We start from the raw sequence: 20,378 nt of genomic DNA on the forward strand, positions 1-20,378 counted from the left end.
AGAGGTAAGTCCTGCCTTTCAGAGTTTATGTGAAGGACTGAGATCGTATGATCTTGCTAAATTTCTAAAAAGCTTACAACAAGGTCCCTTGTTCCATAGAACAAGAGGGAAAGTTGTCTTTGCCTTGATAAGTAGCTGATTCTAAGAAATCAGGAATAACTGATCAGCTCTCAAGGGGGAATCACCAGTGGAATTCCGTCAGTCAATACTAGTACATGTGCTGTTCAGTATTCACAAATGATACAGAAGAGTGACTGAGTAGTGAGGTGGCAGAGTTTGGTGGTGACAGTTATTCCAGTAAAGGCTGAAGAATGGTTGGGAAGAACCTACAAAAAGTCAGTGGCAATAAATCAACAGGTAAAAGGCAGATAAATTAAATGATGCAGAGGAGACAAACAATCCTAACATAATTCATAGAGGAATGGATTCTCAGCTGACCGTTACCACTTGGGAACAATTCTTAGAATTATAGATGGTTCTATGAAAATGTCAGCTTATTTCTCAATAGTAGCTAGTAAAGCATATCAGGTGTCAGAAAGGATTAGAAGGAAAAGGAGAACAAAACAGAAAACATCATTATACTGACAAACCAGAATTTTATATGGTAGCATTGAATACTGTATATAGTTTTGGTTCTTTCAGCACAGGATATAGTTCAGAGCAGGGCAACAGGAACAATCAAAGGTATAGAAGGAACAGCAGGAACAAACAAGGATGCCAGGACCCATCAGTTTGGAAAAGGGACAACTTAGCAGGGATATGATAGAGACTACAAAATCAAAAGTAATATGAAGTAGCATGGAGAGAGTGAATACAGCTTGGATGTTTATTGTCTTCAGTACAAGAATGAGGGGATGTCAAATGAAGGCAGTGGGAGTGAAGTCCAAAACAAATAAGAGCATGGCTTTTCGTGCTCTAAGAACTTCTTACCAGTGGATATTGTTGATGCAAAAAGCTTAATCGGGCTTTAAATGGAAGCTGGATGTAGTCAAGGAGGAGAAGACCACTGAGGATTATTTACCAGCTACTTCAGGAATGAAAAGTCTGAAATGCAGAAAGGTTCAGAGGCAGTAAGAATACTTCAGGGAAATACCACATGTGCTTGCAGGCATCTCCATATGGTTACTGTTGAGGTCTGTTAGGTGGAATTGTGTTCTGAATCAGAGTAGCCATTCCTCTGTGGGTGAATATGTTAGGGTGGCACAGTGGTGCCTTTCAAAGCTACAATTTCTATGAAACGCAAAGATACTTGTGGGGGGGTGAGGTTTTGTTTTTGTTTTTTTTGCTTCCAGTAGTTACTTTCAGGTCTGTTCAGGCCTGTGATAATTCAGTCTTTTCACTAAACTTGAGCTGATTTGAAAGAGTGACTTTGAAACTTGTCAGTTATGATGGAAGCTCTCCTGATATTTTTTTTTTCAGAATCATTCTGTCCTTAAAGGGTAGAACTACATAGATCTGAGAGCTGAGAATACTGTCATTTAATCCATTCACTTGCGAGTCATCCCCCCGGTTATTTCAGTATTCATGTCTTTGCAGGGTCTAGTTTTCAGTGACTCCTGTGTTGGATTGGTAGCTGCTTTATTCCCTTCATTTCAGCTCATGTTTACTTCTTTAGTAATGTTACTTACTTAGAATCTTGCTTTGTGGTCCATACCTGTGTGCGTTTTCAGCCTCTACCTCTTTCTTGCAGACTCAGAGAAGTAGAAGAATTCTTATTCAAATCATAATTTAGATATTAGGCATAAGCAGTATTGCTGACAATACTTCCCGAGTGTGCATGACAAAACCCGGATGGGTGAACTATTTGARAAATCTACAGAGACTCTGTAGAAGTGCCATGAATCCTAAATAATAGTAGATATCTTTTAGGAAATAAAACATCTCCTATCAGAGTTCAATAATACATTTTTTTTTTTACTGCTTCCTCACTTTCTCCTGTCCTTTGGGATTTGGATAGTGTGTAGTATATACTGAAAAGCTGTATGGCAATATAACAAACACTTTTTTTGAGAATACTGATTTCTGGTGTGTTTTCTTACTTCATCTTGTTTGGTTCTGATTTCCTAGGTTATGCATTCAGTGAAGATGGTGAATACTTTGCATATGGCCTGAGTTCTAGTGGTTCTGATTGGGTTACTATTAAGTTTATGAAAGTGGAAGGTCCTGAGGATCTTCCAGATACATTGGAGAGAGTTAAATTCAGTTGTATGGCATGGACCCATGATGGAAAAGGCATGTTTTATAACTGCTATCCAAAACAAGATGGGAAAAGTGATGGTAAGTATGACTTCGTATAAACAAAATGTCTTTTTTCGATAAATTGGTGTAATAATGTCCTAGGGCAGTTTGTCACAGAAAGATTCTTTAGTCAAATGACATTAAATAGTAACTTTATGCTGCAGATAAGTATAACATCAGAAACCTATGTCTGCAAGAGATAGCCTAGGTTTATATGTATGTTTTTTCTGTTACTGGGCCTTTTGAAGTAAATAGCTATACTAGTTTATGCTATTAGATGCCAGATTAAGTCTTGTATGACCAGAACCTAATTTGATTAGTGTCAATTTCTACCTTGTCTTTTTCATAAAACGTTGTTGGTCCTTTTATATTTTTTCCACAATGGTTTACCTAGATCTCTTGCAGGGTAGTGTTGACTTGAATTGAATATTTGATGATGGTTCGCTTAGATCTGTGCCTATTACAAACTTGTGTAGGTCAACTGACTTGGGAAGCTGACCGGATGAACAACAGCCTGGGACACAAGGGAAAGTTTTTGTTACACAAACAGATTATTCATCTGTAGATCACTTCACAGCAATTCCAAATGTTTAGGCTCAGAAAACTTAGGGAATAGCACAGGAAGGAGAACCATTTCCTGGGGAGCATAGGTGGGGAAGGAATCCAGCAGCTCCTTAGTAAGACAGTGCTACTGAAAAGTTTCTTTTTATAGAACTCTGCTCTGTGTTAAACCTTGGAGTCAGGCTGGGCTTTGGCCATATATTTTACTCTTGCAAACTGTGGTTTTGCAGAACTCACAAACTAGACACTTACTTGTGTTATTTACATTTAAATGAGCTTGTGGCTCAGAAGTGTTGTAAAGTGTTGCAAGAACAAAATTAAAAAAATTAAGAAGCACTTCATGCAGCATTTTAAAGCACCTCTTTTTAATTTTTACCAGATGGAAATACAAAGGTGTGTATGAATGTTAATTAGCAGTCAGTTCCCCCTTAATTACCTCATGTGAGATGGAAACCAAAATATCAGTAAAGGGTGAGGGGGATTGTTTTTGTTTGCTTGTTTAGTATTTCTGGAAAGTGATGCCTAAAATGTAAAATCCTCATATTCAAAGAATGTCTTGCCTGCAATAAAGGGAAATGCTAACTGGACTGTTTTGCCACGTGGTTTTGAGTTTTGTTTTGTTTTGGAGGGTTTTGCTCAATTCCCTGTGTCGAAGTCAGAATGGTTGTAGATTCAAATTGTTTGTAGTTTTCTGTGCTGAATGACTCCTCTTGAATGTGAAAGGAATGCAGAATCCTAAGGGCATTTTGGGGAGGGGGATATTGGTGGATTCTTTCAGAACTAATTGATTTAAACGACTGCATTTCACTAGGCACTGAGACCTCCACTAATCTCCACCAAAAGTTGCATTACCACGTATTGGGAACCAACCAGTCAGAAGATATCTTATGTGCTGAATTTCCTGATGAACCGAAATGGATGGGTGGAGCTGAGGTATGATACACGTGAAGCTTGTCATCAGTTTATTGAGTTTTTCAGATTCTGTCTAACAGCTGGTAGTAAGTATGAGATGGAAAACATTTTGTTAAAAGAATGCTTTTTATTAGAGTTAGAGAGTTAACCATTGAACTAAGAACTAAAAATTGCTGAAAATAAGACTATTTGGTCTGCTTTAAATCAGCCTTTGTCTGTGATGACACAATGACATTTTTTTTTTCTTCTTTAGCCTGTTGTAAATTCCAGCATAGACAGGGATCATTCGTCAGTATTCTGATTTCTTCTCAGTCAGCTTGAACCCCAGCCTTCATTTCCTGCACAAAGAACTTATCACAATAATGTCTGAATACTCAGTCACATATTTATTTTCCCGGTATCTTTCCTGAAAATAAATGTCTATATATGTGTGTGTGTGTGTGTGTATATATATATATATATATATATATATATATATATATATATATATATGAAAAAGAAAACATGTTTATTTTACTTACTCATGTGGAGAATACAGATTGCATTTTCTGTTAATGCTGTACGCTCAGGTGGAGACTCTCAAGTTCCCCTGTGCTGGCACAAATATGGAGCCTGCTGTGATACTGGAGATGAAATGTGTATCTGCTGGAGTTGATTTCTTAAGCTTACTTTGTTGAGCTACAAGTATATTGTGGAACATTCCAGGGAACCTTAATGATAAGTAACCATGTTTTTTTCTGACTTCCAAGAATGATTCAAAGGACCCTGAGGCTTGTAATTAACATACATTTTTGCCCTTCGTATTAGATTTAACAGCACTTCATTAAGTGAGTGCACTGTTTTAACTTCTTTTGGAATGTAGTAATCTTTCTATTAATAAAGAAGCTGATATTTTTCCAAGGGGTAATAATATCCTATTGGACTTTTTTTTTTTTTTTTTTGGTACTCTCCTGGCTCCTGCTTAATCAGTACATTTTTACTTCCATAGAGGATCTCTCTTGGCCTGTCATCTGTGGTGAATGTGGGATATTTTTGCCTTAATTGAGGTATTCAGTTCCAATAACTACTTTGCTCTGAGAGTATGTCTTTTAAAAAATGTGATCATCAACCCAGCTTTGCTTCTCAGCATGTCAGCCCATAAAAATATTGGAAATTTAGGGTATTTTGGACTACCAGAAAACAAAGGTTCATTTGAAGAATTTGAGCAGTCAAATTACCAAGCAGTCAAATACCAGAATGTAAAAGACTACGAGGCAAAGAGATGGCATTGAGCTTTCTTTATACAAATCAGTTTTATTCATAGAACCTACAAAAAAAAAAGAATCTTTTTATGTTATCTGTTCATGACACCTTTCCATCTCACCTGAACGTCGTTGTAAACTTGCAAATGAGACTTCGGGACTTTTTTTTACTATTTAAGAACCAGTCAATTCTGTTGAGTTAAAYTGGCAATAAAGTAGTATTTGGAAACCATTATCCTTATTTTTCCCCAGTTCCATAAATAAATGGGCTGCTTTCTGTTGGTGACAGATGTCTTACAGTGATGTATCCACTGATTCACACAAATAATGCATATCATTATTATCATCATTCTGTAGTGTTGTGAGTTAAACTAAACGTATTGTTGTGAAGGCAAATTCATTTTCCTTTGGGAGGAGTATTGTTGTCCAGTTCATTAGAATATACAGCTTTTTGAGTGAGTGAAGGTTTGCAGTCTCAGATGGTACTAAATCATCTGGAAAGTTATCTCATCTCTTATACTAGGTGTAGAGATGTGTGTGACTTGTAGGTTAGGGTCTTATTTAGCAAACCCTTCTAAGATGATAACATGCTAACAGCCTTTTCTTATCTAAGTTAAGAAACGGGGATAGAGCATTTTGAGATCAGAAATGCAGAACTGAATGTGAGGACCATGGAAGAGATTTCATAATACAGTGCGTGTAGTGAGTAGCAAAGAGTCAGCCTGGCCAGGGCATAGAGAAGCAGCCATCTTGCATCTTCTGACCCCTTGCTGTGAAAAAAAATCTTGAACTAAAGGGAAAAAAAATGGGTTTTTTGAAAATGAAATGGCTTGGGTAACTTTTATGTGATTAATGAGAATATATAATCCTTACATTAAATGATCAAAAAAATCCTTGGGGTAGGAAAAGAGGATTGGTAGTAATAGTTCCTGCTGCAGAATAGGAAAATAATATAATGCAGGGCAGCTAGCAGCTCCAAAGTCACCTGAGTGGAAATACCCCATGAATAGAAAGCACTTTCTCACGAAAGCGGGGGCGGTAGTGAATAGAGAAATGCCTCACTACTGTGGATTGTTGATTAATAAATTTAATTACATAGCTTCTTGTGATTGTTTTCTTTACTTCCAGGAGGCATAATCTTCCAGAGAGATGTTGGTATTTAAAAATATGTTTCTTGAATTTAAAATGGATTGGTAAGGCAGATATACACTCTGGTAAATAATCACAAGTTTATCTAAGTGATAGTACTTTAAAACAGCTGATATTCGGGATTGTTCAATGAGCTCCAGCTGTAAAATGTGGCTTTGTGAATCCTGATATTAATGAAAGATGGATTTTAATGGTCAGGAAAAAAGCAAGTATTCTGCAATTAAAAAAAAAGACCCTTGCAATTACAAAATGTGGTTTCACTCTTGTGGAATAGGTTAAAAATCTTCTTGGTAGGCCATTCAAACAAGTTTTCTAGTCTTTTTTAAAAAAAAAAAAAACGGTTTGACAGACTGGAAGACCACAAAATAATTGGAAAAATTAAAATGATTTTAATAAATCAAATGATAAGGCTTATTGACTTTGCTCTAAATAGTCTTCCTTTGTCCTAATATGCTGCCACTAGATTTAAAATACGGCTTTGCACATCTCAACATTTTACAAAAGTCTGCTGACTTGTATTCCTGTCACATTAATAAGTGAACACTTTTATTATATAGAGCCCTACTAGGCCAAATTAACAGAAGAAGTTGGGTTCTTCTGTGTTTTGTACAAGCTCCAGTGAAGACGATTGATTGTATGGAGATTCTAATATAAACTATCAAACCTTTATAAGGATAGGGCTTCGATTTCCACACTCAGATTTAAAGTAGAAAGGAAATCCTTGAGAGACAGTGAAAATAATAATATAGCTATTATACTTAAATAAATAATCTCTGATGCAGTGTAGAGAGCTGATGTGGTGTGTATTTTCATTGGTGAGAAGAAATTGGGTCACTGATTAGGAGAAAAGAGGGTAGAGTAAAATTTTGTCAGCTTACTACATTTACAAGACAACATGCAATAAAATAGCTTCATTTTTTTTTCCTTGTTACTCATTCACCACCAGCACTAGTATACTTGATTTAAACAAAGTCTGTGATGCTGAAAATGGTCTTGGCATAGAAATATGAATATATTTCCAGCTCCTCACTTGAATGTATTGCTTATGAGGAAAAAATACAGTTTATTTCCAATCAGACTTTATAGCTAGATTATTTTAGAAGAAGCAACCATCAAATCTCTTCGTTAGTCTAGAAAATACATATATATTTTTGGTACAAATTCTAGGATGGTGGGGGAGTTGGGAAGAAGCAGGGATGGAACCTATTTGAATAACATCCCAGTAGAGGGCAGTCTCGTATGAAGCTGTTTTAAAACCTTTGCAATGTCATAGTTACACTCTGAAAGAGGAGCGTTCTTGGGTTCCACCTCTCTGTTTATGTAGCATCTCTGTGCTTCCTCTCTGGATTCATATAGCATATATCTCTTTTACAGTCAGATTGTTACTCTGGAAGTTAAACAAGAAGTTATGTAAGAGCCTTTCATAGTTGGTAGTGAAAGTCTGTATTGGCAGGAAAGTAAATAGAAATAAAAGGAAAAAGAAAACAAACTCTCCCGTCCCATTTCTGCCTCTTCTAAAACAGTACATCATTTTATGTTGTCTAACACGCACTACGCACGATCCCTAAATTGATGAGAAAAGTACAGAGCTGTCAGTTGACATCATTGGTTCACAGCTGGGGAGGTGATCTTATAAATGAAATTCAGAATGCGGAGAAATAAGCTTTACCAGATATAGAAGTGCAGCATCCATAGGGGAAGAATAAGCAAGATGCAGGCAGAGGCCTCAAAATATTTTTAGTTTGCTTAAGTGAGACGCATCACTGAACCAAACAGGGCTGTGGGGTGGGTTTTGTTTGTTTTTGTAAAATCATATATTATCTTTTTCAAGACTGAATTTGGAATAGAACTGTGGATATTTTCTTTTAACCCTGGCAACAGATCAAGAGAGTTTTACYATCACCCAGGCAATCTTTCTGGCTGTAAGTGGGACTATGATAGAAGGTAATCTCTTACATAGCCAAGTTTGTGTTGCCTTGGGATTTAGACAACTTGCAGTGCACTGAAAAGCAAGCTGAAAGCCCCAGCAGTAATCTTGCATTAATCCGTAGGCTGTCACCTCAGAAGACTGCTAGGTTTGCTCTGTGTTAGATTTAAGAAAGGAATGCATGTAAACATGCATGTGCATATGGCTGTGTTCCACTTCTGAACAAAGCTGTGCAGTGTCCTGTTACAATTGGAACAGCTGTAATCATCATGATCTAGGGCCAAAATCCCAATTCCTTGGTTTTGATAGATCTCCTTCAACTGCAGGCTTAGTAAAGGCTCAGAAGGATATGGATAGCAATGTTCTTCATACCATCACATTCTCCTTCATTTATTGTATCTGACATCCAAGAATAAAAACCCACCTGAAGTCAGGGAATTGAATTAATGTCCAAAACAATTCGTCTAACCTACGGGATAAAGGGAGAGAGCATGCCGGCATCTTATTAACATATAAACTGGCTGTATACTACGTAGCATATGTCAATCCTGCTCTTCAAAATGTAATAAGCAGTTTCTCTTGGACCTGATTCTGAAATCCCCACATACCTGTGATTACCCATAATTAGGTCTTTCAAAATCAGGTTGGTTGAATCAGTATGGTGCAAACAGAAGACAAAATAAGCATTTTTGGCCACAGAGTGCCAGCTTTGGGGGCCTGAATTCTGCAGACAGTCCCAAGAGGTTAGTTAGTGAAAGGGAGTTCTTGCACCAATCCTAGTCTTCTCAAAAGACTTCTAGAACATAAAACACAATAGTTGTTCTATGTAGACTTAAATGACTTCACACACCACTCTAGATAATTTTAGAGCATAGTTCTATATACCTTTCTTTTTTAAAAAAAAACTCATTTTACCTACTGAAAAATTGTTTCATCCTCTAGGAAGGGAAAAAGCTTTGCTTTTTAGTAGTAATGAGTTTAGTAGGAGTTAATAAAAGCAGAATTTGAAATGCTGGGAGATAACAGTGGTTTCTTGACTTTGTCATTGTACAAACAACTTTGTGGCATGGGAGCATGCTCACAATCATGACATTAGAACACTTGAGGCTTTTTAGACAGCATAATTATTCTCATCTTTTACTGACTAAATGCTCTGGCAAACTCTGCAAGATTTCTTATTTTTCCCTCTGTAGAAGGGCTGTGTTTTGGCCAGGATTTTATTTTACTCATTTGATAGGAACCTTTAAAATACTGATAAATAATGTAAGGCAGGTAATTCAAATGTCCTCTTCCATGTAGCTTCTTCTGGGTCAAGCTGTGTTCCGGTTCTGTGCAGCATGCATGTAAAATTCGGGAAGTAAGAGTTATCATCAGTGCATTTTACAATAGTGGCTGGGTACAATCCTCAAATGAATGTTTTAAAAAAATAGATTTCTGGTCAGTCACTCTAGGTGGTTTTAAACTGTTGTATACTTAGCATATAATGAAATGGCAGCAATGTTAAAGTGTAGCTTACTAATGCTGTGAGTTTTAAATCCTACTTATTAATGTCATATGTAGCATCTTTATTGCCACACATCTTACTTTCTCAGGTGGGTCTGATCTTCACTTAACCACATTCTGAGTGCACAGAATCCTGTTCCTAATATGACTGTTTGGCTCTACGTGGAAGTTTTGATGTGTTTTCTCTGTTCCATTATCAATTCATTGGATGGCAATGACAATTACCTTATTTGACATGCAGAGGACTGTGAGGTCTATGAAGAATAGTAGTTTGTAAAATAACCACAGATGAAGATCAGGATGTGTATTATAATAGTGTTAATGTCTGGAGTTACAGGAGAAAACAGTTTATCTTATCSTGGACATGGCATGTTCTCTAATAACTGAATTTTACTTATTTAATATTTTAGTAGCTCATTATATGGAAACAAATTATGCAGTGATTAGTTTTTTCCACCTCAGTAGTAGAACGGGTAAAGGTGGGGGAACCTTAATTGCTTATCTTAAAAAGGAGATAAAATGTATGGTTATCTTAATATAATATTATGCATTCAAAAGGCCCTGTTTGTGAGCYAAAAATAAAAGAGCTCTTCACTATTCTGAATCTTGCAGTGGTGACTACCCCGGTGGTATTCAAAGAACTAGCATTAATGTTTACTGCGGGTGCTGTTATACCCCTTTACTTAGAAGCAAAGCACTTTACTACCTCTCATAGATGTTTTATCTGATAAGTAATGTGCAAAGCCAGGAAGTTTGAAAACCCTACAATCTCTCCTGTTCATTCTTTTTTAATTATGTATGGAACGTCGGTCTGAAATGTATTGGTAGTAGGCAAAATATTTAGCTTCATTTTCTTTTGTAGATCTCACAGATTATTACTGCTATTGTGAATGCAGAAGATGCAACTCATTTAGGCTCTTTATGACTTGCATGATGAATTAACAATATTTTGAAAAGAAAAAAATAAGTAGTTGGAAAATTCATTTTACTTGTATGCACTGTTTAGACTTCAGTTTCTCTTCTTTTGACATCCATTAATTTATCCAAGTCACAGGTAGACCCTAGCATCTCTTAACATTTTTCTAAGTAGAGATTACACAGAGAGGGAGAGAACAGTAAAATTGAAACAAAACTGCTAGTAATAAGGGGGAGAAAAGCCACTAAAAAGTAAAATTTTTGCAGAAAAAGTTTACTTAAAAAGATTTGATCATTGAAAGACTGAAGAAAATAGTATTTGTGAGCAACACTATCATATTGATACTTATTTGTATGGTCTAAACACAGTAACAGTGGCTATTCCAAAAATAAGAGAACTAATCCCTTCAAATTGCCCCCTGTCTGAAGAGCAGCAACAAAACTACATACTGTATACCAACATTAACCCTTTGAAATATTCCTGAGTTTCATTTGCAGTTCCCTGTGATAGTGCTTGCTTTACCAGTGTTGAGCTACAGATTGGTGCTGTGTTCTGCCARTATAATCATTATTTTGCTGAAGGCTTTGAAAAGCGTTTAAGGTATTCAGGAGCTCATCTCCAGTTGAAAGGCTACAGGATTTCTCCTGTCCTATTTTGACAGGACCTATTGGTAATTTGGAGATGTTTGATKGCTATAGAACTGCCTTACCTTCTAACAGTGTGTGTTGTTCGAAATGACAGAAATTACTTTATTGAGAGAAATTTGCACTGACTGGGCTCTCCAGATCTCTTACAGAAATTCTTGAGATGTTTTCCTTTCAGCTTGGATTTGGGAAACCAGGAGAACTTATTTCTACTCGAAGCTGTTGGTTCTTAAACTACAGCTGTCTGTCTTACTAGGTTGAACCATGAAAGCGTTCTAAGATTTGAGTGAGATGCTGGTATGAAATTTAAACTTGTAACTTTGTGGTTCAAGGGAGAGGATTGCAGTTGRTCTCATGAAGAACATGTAGCCATCTAAGTGTAAGCTAAATGATACTGAGGAAATAGTATTTCTTTTCATTTTGAAATCCTGACTCTTGTCTGTTTACAATATAGAAAAGTCAGTAGCATTCAGGCAGTGATTACACATTTGTCAGCAGCACCATCTAAGCTGCCTTGAGCAGTCTCTGTCCATATTGTTTCTGTTTCCAGCCACTTGCTGCGGTGTGTCAGCTCAGACATTCATGCAGCTGCACGCTGAACTGAACTGAGAACTGAGCCAATGTAGTGGCGTGGTGAGGGAGATGAACCTGGGCGGGTATAAGTAACCATAGCAGAAGGAAGAGCTAGAGGTGGAGACTACATAAGCTGGTACAGCTACCAAAATTTGTTCATCAGACTTGTAACTTTGCAATGTTGATGTCTAAATCTGCAATATAATATTAAACATTTTAGCATGCTGCAGTTAGTGTCATGTTCTGCTTTAGTCAAATTCTTTTGGGTTATAAAATTCACTGATGTAAGAACAGTGATGGTGGTAGACCTAATTAGCATCCCAACAGCAATTTACTTTGGGAATTTCTACTTCTAATTAAACATAAACTGCTATCAATTCTTCACTAGTCCAACTGGGAATGTAGAAAGAAAAAGTTATTAGATGTGCTCAAATTTGCTGTCATTGGAAGTTCTGAATTGCTCTTGCAACAACAACAGAAATTTGCAAATAAGTTTTGTTTCTTGGATAAAATGTACAGTCTTCTGTTAACTGTTAGTTCACAGTATTAAAAAACATATTTGTGCAGGTTCTAACCGTGAMTGAAAGGGTTTTATGGATCATACTATTGAGTTTAATGGAAATTTATATTGTTATGCAATACTTACTGGTAGTGTTTTATGAGGAGGAGAGGAAAAGAATGTATCAGACAAGTTGTGTATCTAYCAAGAGAAGGAAGCTTAGTTCTTTCAGAAGTATTAATAGTCATTTAAGCAGCATATAGCAGTAACTAGTTTCATTTAAATTGAAACCTAACAAAACTGAAGATGCTTCTCTCAAAAATGGTTGTCTAATTTTGATTTCTGTTTTGGTGTATAATCTATCTTGGAGTAGGTGAGATGTCTCAATTTTGCAATCTGCCCTATTACATTTATCTTAGTTGTTTTCTTAACGTTGTTCTTGGTCCCCTAGGAATCTTAGGTGTGTTTTTTCTGAGTGACTTCAGATATACGGACTCTTTTTTTAGTCGTGTAATTAGTTACTGACAAAATCCTTTGTAAGAAGACAACTTGGAAACATTTGCTTAAGTTTTAGTTAACTTTCCTATACTGAGATTAGGCATTGTCTTCTACTAAATTCCCTTCCTGCAGCCTCAAAACTGTGGATCTGTTTGAATAGCAGTATAGTAAGGTCTAATTCTTCTGACATTTATTTTGCCTAGCTAATGTTATGAATATTTTGCACAATTAATGTTACGAGTATTAACCAAAGAAATTCTAACAAGTAATTAAAATCCATGAGTAAGTTTTTTGGGGGGTGTTTTTTTTTTTGTTTGTTTGTTTTTTGAAGAGGTTTAAATTTCTGTTAGGGACTGTCATAGGCAAGTGTGGATAAGAAATAGCCTCCTGCATCAGTTTCTAGTAAAACATCTAAATCTGGTAATTTTGGAATGTGCTCAGAAGAGCCATGGCAGCAGAGCCGCTCCAGGAGATGGAAGCTTTAAATTGATGACTTCCTAGTACTTCCTGCCTTCGCTTTGTAGACTTGCACTTTCAAAAGTTTTGCCAGCAAAAAGCAGAAAGAAGGAGTAGAGTAGAAAGAAGTATTTATTGACGATTATATGTGCACAGCAGAGAGTATTTCAGAAATAACTTTGTCGTATGTGTGCATACTCATGCAGAGACAAAACGAGAAGCTTCATCTGAAAATTTATGATATAGGTGTAGTTCATGATGTCTATTTAACAACAGCCTTTAGATTTTTCTGTGTGTAAATCTAATAAAAATAGCAAAAATGAAAACACTGTGAGCTTCATTTAATTTGGCATAGTAAGCAAACGCGTGCAAATGAAGCAAATAGCCATCTCAGATGACATTTTATGCTGTTTTGTGACAGAAAACACCTAGTAAACTAATTCTGTCACTTGCAAACTTGAGAGAAGGTCTGATGTGAATGAAGTGGCTGTCGTTCAGAGAGTTACTCTCTAAGAGACTAAGCTGCCAGCGTTTTTCTCGCTCTGTAAGAGATGGACTCACAGCAGATACCCCTGGAAGTTCTTGGGAATGAGACATCAAAAAGCTGAGCTCTAGCATGTGGTAAATCCTTCTGGTGTATGTGGTACTGGGAATTACTGCAGCCCTGTGCTAGAGGGTTAATATTCTGATTTTCCTTTTAAAAAAAACGTTGGCAAAGCACCTGTTTAAGGCAAGCATGTTTGGCCTGTGTTAAATGCCAGTTTGATGGTTTTCACCATCCTTCCATTTAAAGCAACTACATTTTTGTTAGCACATTTCTAACCATGGTGAACTGTACTATATCCTTATTCATCCACCCTGTGATTCCGGATCACTGGTATTTTGAAGGTGAATGATAAAATCCTTCAACTGTGCTTGGAGAGTGATGTAGACAAGTCTCTGTTAGTGATTTACTGACTCAAGAATTAAGTTAGCACTGTCAGCAGGGACAGCATTAGGGATCTAAGGGTGATGAAGTATCCTGGAACGTTGACCTGAGTGAAGCTGTTCTTTAGCATAGCTAGTATGTTCAAAGACTCTCATACTGGCCATTTTGGCATCTCTAAAGAAAGGAATCATAGTGAGGAAACTTGGGTGTAGTGGAGGCAGCATTCAATTTATGCAAATCTGTGAAAGCCACTGAAGGCTCATTTTAAGAAGTTAATGACGAACTCTTTTCTGTAGATTCAATTCAGCTGGCAGGTTATGCATTAAAAATGGAGTGCTTACACAGGGATCAAAATACAGCGATTTCACCAAGGTAGATGCATCTTCCACACAGTATTAGCAGTGGGCGTGTAYAGTTCTAGTACATCTCTGAAAATACATAAATCAGTGGTTATCCCAACTGGTTTTCAATGAGATCTATGTGGCTGATCCTTCCCATGCCACTGTTGGGCCACATTTATTTCAATAGGATTCTGTGGGGCAGCTAAATTTCTTTTTGCATGGAATTAATATCTTGATAAAGGAGTTTAAAGCAAAACGTTTGACCTTGAACTTCCATCTTCATAAGAAACTCAAATTTTATTTGGACAAAAACCACTAGTAGCACACTTGAGTCTTAAAAAAGATAACCTACGTTAAAAAAAAAAAAAAAAAAAAATTGTTGTACTGTGTAACATTCAGTTTGAACACTGACATCATAGTCAATGATTAGAAAGAAACCAGACACCTGCATCAGCAGATGTGGCTGCCTCATCTTTTTTGGGGGCATCCTGAAATTTTGTTTGTAAAAACAAACAAATCTTTGTAAAGATTTTAATTGGTGTAGGAGGGCTCTCTTTGATTACTGTAGTTCAGTAGGAGCCTGGCAGTTCAGTTGATCACAAGAGCAAGCASTGCTTTACATTTGACGTAATGAATTTACATAAACTTCTTCATAAGAACACATTGATTGTGGAGAGATGAAAGATATTTTTAAATGTTTCTTTTTCCTGCCAGCAGGTTTTGCTTTGACTGTTATAGACTGAGTCTGCTCTGGGTTGCTAAAATGCCAGGTTAGTGCTGTAAACTAGTTGTAAACATGCATTTATGTGAAGGGCAGAAGCACTGATGGCTTCATTTGCTTGTTAGCTGCACTACAGTAGAAGACTATCTGAGAAGTGCTGCAGAGTTGCAGGGCAAGCTGGGCRGTTTGTGGTATCTCAACTCTGGCTCATTGTTCCCCAGTTCTTTCAACAGGATGTAAGAATCACCATAGCAGAACCAAGGGATTTTTAAAGCTTGAAAAAAAGGTTGAAGGTTTCTTTTAAGGAGCTGTTACATTTCAGTGAGACTCTGCCCTCTGAAGTGGTGATGATACACTTTATAAGCCACATGAATAACACAGTGCTGTCAGACCACTGAGTATTAGTCTTACTTCCCTTGTCTCCTATGTTAGAAGAATATAATAGGTGTTTGTGAGATTTTTGTAGCAATACCTGTGTTTCACTATTATGCATTTCATTTTGTGGCTGTGACTAGACAGAAAAATACTGTCAACGACCAATAATTATTATTGTGCTGCATGATTTTCAGTGCTAGTTTAACTATAATGCCAAGTCCCTTTTTGATTTTTGTAGACTTCCAGCTGATGTTAATGAGAAACACATCAAAGAGCTTTTTCCTCTAAAATCTTGTTCCTATCTGAGGATGTTGCATTTGATTGTTTAGGTATCATTTCAATATGATCTTTTAAAACAAAACAAAAAAAAATAGAAGAAATGTTGTTTATTTACCTTCTAAAATGCTACAAATTTTTTTCATCACTAACTCATTTAGGCTCCTCCTTTTCAGTTGGAATGCTTTTATCTTAGTTATTGCAAACTTTTTACTTTTTTAATTAAAGGAGGGAAAAACATACAGCTGTTTGATTTTGATCTCTTGAGATGTCACCAGACTATGCTTAAGTTATTAAGGATGTAAGTGTTTTTGTTGAGTTCTGGCATTGTATTATATGCATCTGTTTATTCAACTAACTGTGCTATCAATTAATTATTTGTTAGGAGTATATGGACTAACTTTTCAACTTAGATTTTTTTTTCCAAATAATGGATTGTCTTAATTTTCTGTAATTTCACACAGATATCAGATGATGGTCGATATGTCTTACTGTCCATCCGAGAAGGATGTGATCCAGTGAACAGGCTGTGGTACTGTGATCTACAAACAGAGTCTCAGGGTATATCAGGTACACGTTTTCTTACTTTATAACTATTTTTCACTATTTCTCCTACTTTTCAACATAAGATTTGAATTATATATATATATATATATATATATAAATAGAGAGAGAGAGAGAGATGCATATAATAATATATTAACCTATTACATACTATATGAAATGTATATATTGCTTAAACTCTTTTGTTCAATGCAGAGAGTACGTGAAAATGCATGCTGCTAACTTTTGTATTCCTTTGTTACATACCAGGGGATGGAAAAATCCATTTTTAATTTTTTAGTGTGTTTAAAAAATCACAAGGAAAATTTGAGATAATATACGCATCCTTCATCAGTKTATGTTTCATTTTGTTTTCTATACCACTGGTACTTTTCCACATTTCTTTGGGTTCTTTTTTCCACATTTGAAAAATACATAATGTCTCTCCTTTGATGTAGTGGTCTCTTTTTAAAAAGGTCCCTGGTTTGTCTATAACCTTGTTTTTTTCTGTGTACAATACTAAGAAACAAACAAAAATCCTTAAATATTTTATAAGATAATAAAACTTTACTCTGTAGCATCATTATTCTAACAGTAGCATTATCTACTGATGTTTGAAATACATGCTTATTTGTTTCATTGCATTGTAGTTGGATTAGCTTTTGGCTTTTGCGGATTTGGTCTTCTAGCCTGAATAGTATGAGCAGAAAGCACAGTACTTTGCTGCTTATGGCTGTTGTTGATAGCTGGTAGAGTTAGTTGTTTTATTAATCAATGTTTTTGTATTTTCAGAATATTGGATTATTGAAGTCTCTTCCTTATTATGCGCCTTATTATGCGCTCATGCGCTCTGCTCAGAACACAGCAGCTTAGTTCTTCTGGATTCAGAAGAACTGCCCTTTTTTTTTTTTTTAATYTTTGGGGACAGAATAAATTCCTTATTAAATATTGGATCTCAGGACACTTGTTTTCTTGCCCATAAAGAGAATATTTGAGGCTCATGAGGGTGACTAGAACTAATAGCAGCTCTGGAATATGGGATGTACCTTTTGTTTCTCCCTGTCAAGTGCTGTTTATATACCACATGGTTGTGTGATTTTCCCTTAGTTATTTGGTCAGCAAACTTTAGTACACTAGTTTGAAATTTGGCAAGTTGAATGTTAGGCAATGATAGTTTCAAAGTAAATGGGTTAATTAATTAATGCCTTTAAGCTTCTTTCCAGGGAATTTATTCATTTTATTGGTGGGCATGTCACTCTCTTTTTTTAACAAATAATATTTCCWAATTACTTCAGACCTGTCTTGGACAACTGAGCAGCTGTTTAATGCCATCTTGTCTGTAGAATATGTCAGGTCTAATGAAAATTATTAGCATGCTTTCCATGCAGTTTTATTTAAAACATAAAACAGTGTAGATAAAACTATTTAGTGCAGYGATGAGACTGCAGTGAAGCGTTTCCCTAAATGATAAACTACACTGTCATTCAAGTTGACATTTTCGAACTAGAGATATAATGCATAAATAGTATAGCTTTCTCCTCCCATGTTCACCCTCCCATTTATAGATATACTGGACAACCTTGACAAGAATATTAGCATGGAGCATTGAAAGGTCATGGATGAGATAATGAAGCTTCTGTTTTGTACTACCTGGTCTAAGGTAAATCTACAGCTTAACACTTTCCAGGCTTTTCTAAGCAAATAGCCTAAGTAAGATTTTTAAAGGTATTAGGTAACCTTAAAAATCTTTTAAAAAGTTACCTAATTATCTGAGACTTTACAAAACCCTGGGAAGTACCACATTCGAGTTCTTTGTTCTGGAGGCTTCCATTCTAGTGATATTAACTTGCTGTTTGTTTTTATGGATTAATACTGCATATTTGCATAAATTAGTAGTGGCATATTCCAGCTTTGGAAATACTGCTTTAAAAAAAGAAATCTTTTTTCTCTGAACCAGAGTCTTTGAGTTGACTTGCCATTTGTTTGCTGTTGGGCTGAGTGGAAGTTCTCCTATCCCTCCAAGCTCTTCCTTTTTCTTATAGAAGAGATCATCTTGGTGTAACTGTTTGTACATGTTCTCTATTTTATAAAGTTATGAACTTTCCATTTCTGTCTTACAAAGCTGGCAGTGCATTTTTCAGTGTGAAGACTCTTATCTTTACACATGTCTTTCTGTCTCCATGTTAGTAAGATAGTAAACGTTTAGGATATTTACTGGACGTGGTCCTCCATTCAAATGTAAACATCCTGAACCACTGGTACCTCAACCTTTGGTTGTCCAAAGCCATAAATTTGAGCAAGTAATAATGTTCATAAGCTTTATTCTTGGCTTTATCAGTCTAGGCAACAAAAGGGACAATTTCAGTTCAACTTCTATTTTTCTGGGACAGCAAGTCTAGAAGAGCTTGCTTCTGAAGTTAGGAGAAACAAATGTCAAATTATGTTAYGTGAACTGTTTAAACAAGGAACCAAGCAGGTCTAGAATATGACTGAAACAGCTTAATGTCTATTTCTTGAATTAAGACCTACATTTAATTGCCAATTTGTACAGACCACTCAGTAATATCTAAAGATACGTTCAAGTGGATTAGGATTATTTGTAATTCTCCAGGTGTCTCATATTGGAAGCACCTGTCTTAAAAGCAAAACAAAACAAAACATGTTTTACAAGAATACTGCCTTTTCATATGGTATCTATGGAATGCAGTGTCTGGTACAACAAACAATATAAGTGGCRAAGAATGCCACTTGCTATGAGGTGTTAAGCAGATCAAGACTTTTATTTAGAAAAGTGTCTGTGTTTTAAAAATATGTGGCATTGTCCACATATTCTCACACTGTTCTCATTTTTCAGAACAGTATTTATTTAGAAGAAGAAAACTTCACATACTTTTTGATAACTAAGATACTGCTTGCTTTTTTTCTTCATTAAGTATTGAATGTTTAATCTGAGCTTTTGTATATGACTTAACAATGATTTCCTTATTCAAAATTCCATTCTAGTATCTAAGAATAGTTCATTTTACTTTTTAAAAAAGTTAAAGAAAAATAGGATAGTTAATGTTTCTCCAACATCTAAGATGATATCTGATACACAAAAATAATCTAGATTTTCGAACACATTTTCTCTTCCTGAGTTGTTCTTTCAGTCCAAGTGATCCAAGAACGCACTAGTTCTTAGCRAGTTTTCTTCTGTTTATGGTTAGATTTTTTTTTCAAGCCTGAAACTTTTTTGAGCTTACTCAGAAGACATTGAACCTAAAAGGCAGTGGAGGCTTTTTCAAAGGTAACAGGTGATTATGTTTTGTACGGCAGTCATTACTTACATCACTTATTTCTTTGTAAGGAATTGAAAACAATTTCTAAGCAAAAGGTAATGGATGAGATCCTGATTGTTCTGAAGCCTGTGGCAAAACCTTAATTATAGACTGACGTGCTTCAGCAGGTTGTTTTTAATACTTCTCTGTAACATATCTTGTTTGTAGACAACTTTTCCATTCTGTAATCATTAATTTCTTCTCTTTTTAAATAATTACTTTCTTTCCCAAGGTAGACATTCAACTGTGTTACTTGAAATGCTGCCTGTCAAGCTATGAGTTAAAGAATTTTCTGTGGCTCAGACAGAATTGCACAGAAATACAAAGAACTCACTCTGATTTATTACACACAAAACCCATGTCAAGATGTCATGCTAACTAAGTTAGGGAACACCTTTCTTGAGTTTTGATTGCTAATAGTTGATTCCTTTTCTATGGCAAGAGGTTACCAGACTTCTGAGTTGTATAACAGTTGTCTTTAATAGGAAGGGGTTGTTATAGTCACAAGGTGTGAGGACTGAAGAACCAATTTCTTTTCCCTCTATTGTACTGAGGGCCTTGTGAAGTTAATTGTAGTTCTGTTACTGTTTTTTTGAGACAGTGGCAGCAACAATAAATGCTGCTTATTTGGCCTGCTTGCTAACAAGCAGCTGTGAAAAAGTTATAGAGTTACAGCCTCAGTACTGAATGCTAAAATGACAGATTGTCAGAAAGCTGTAGGAATACATATGAAATGTGATTCATTGGGGGTATAGACTAG

The 20,378-nt window shown here is 35.9% G+C and overlaps 1 protein-coding gene across 1 annotated transcript in view; it reads left to right on the top strand.

The window, feature by feature from the left end:
• Window positions 1-20,378, top strand: part of PREP (prolyl endopeptidase) — a 176,135-nt gene that overhangs the window by 76,982 nt on the left and 78,775 nt on the right. Inside the window, exons 6-8 of the mRNA XM_085306966.1 lie at window positions 2,068-2,277; window positions 3,611-3,732; window positions 16,223-16,328. Coding sequence (XP_085163092.1) covers window positions 2,068-2,277; window positions 3,611-3,732; window positions 16,223-16,328 — 438 coding nt within the window. The remainder of the gene's footprint in view (window positions 1-2,067; window positions 2,278-3,610; window positions 3,733-16,222; window positions 16,329-20,378) is intronic.

This window comes from Rhea americana, unplaced genomic scaffold (assembly GCF_003343005.1).
Source record: "Rhea americana isolate MKP2758 unplaced genomic scaffold, rheAme1 scaffold_25, whole genome shotgun sequence".
In the NCBI taxonomy this organism is placed as follows: Eukaryota; Metazoa; Chordata; class Aves; order Rheiformes; family Rheidae; genus Rhea; species Rhea americana.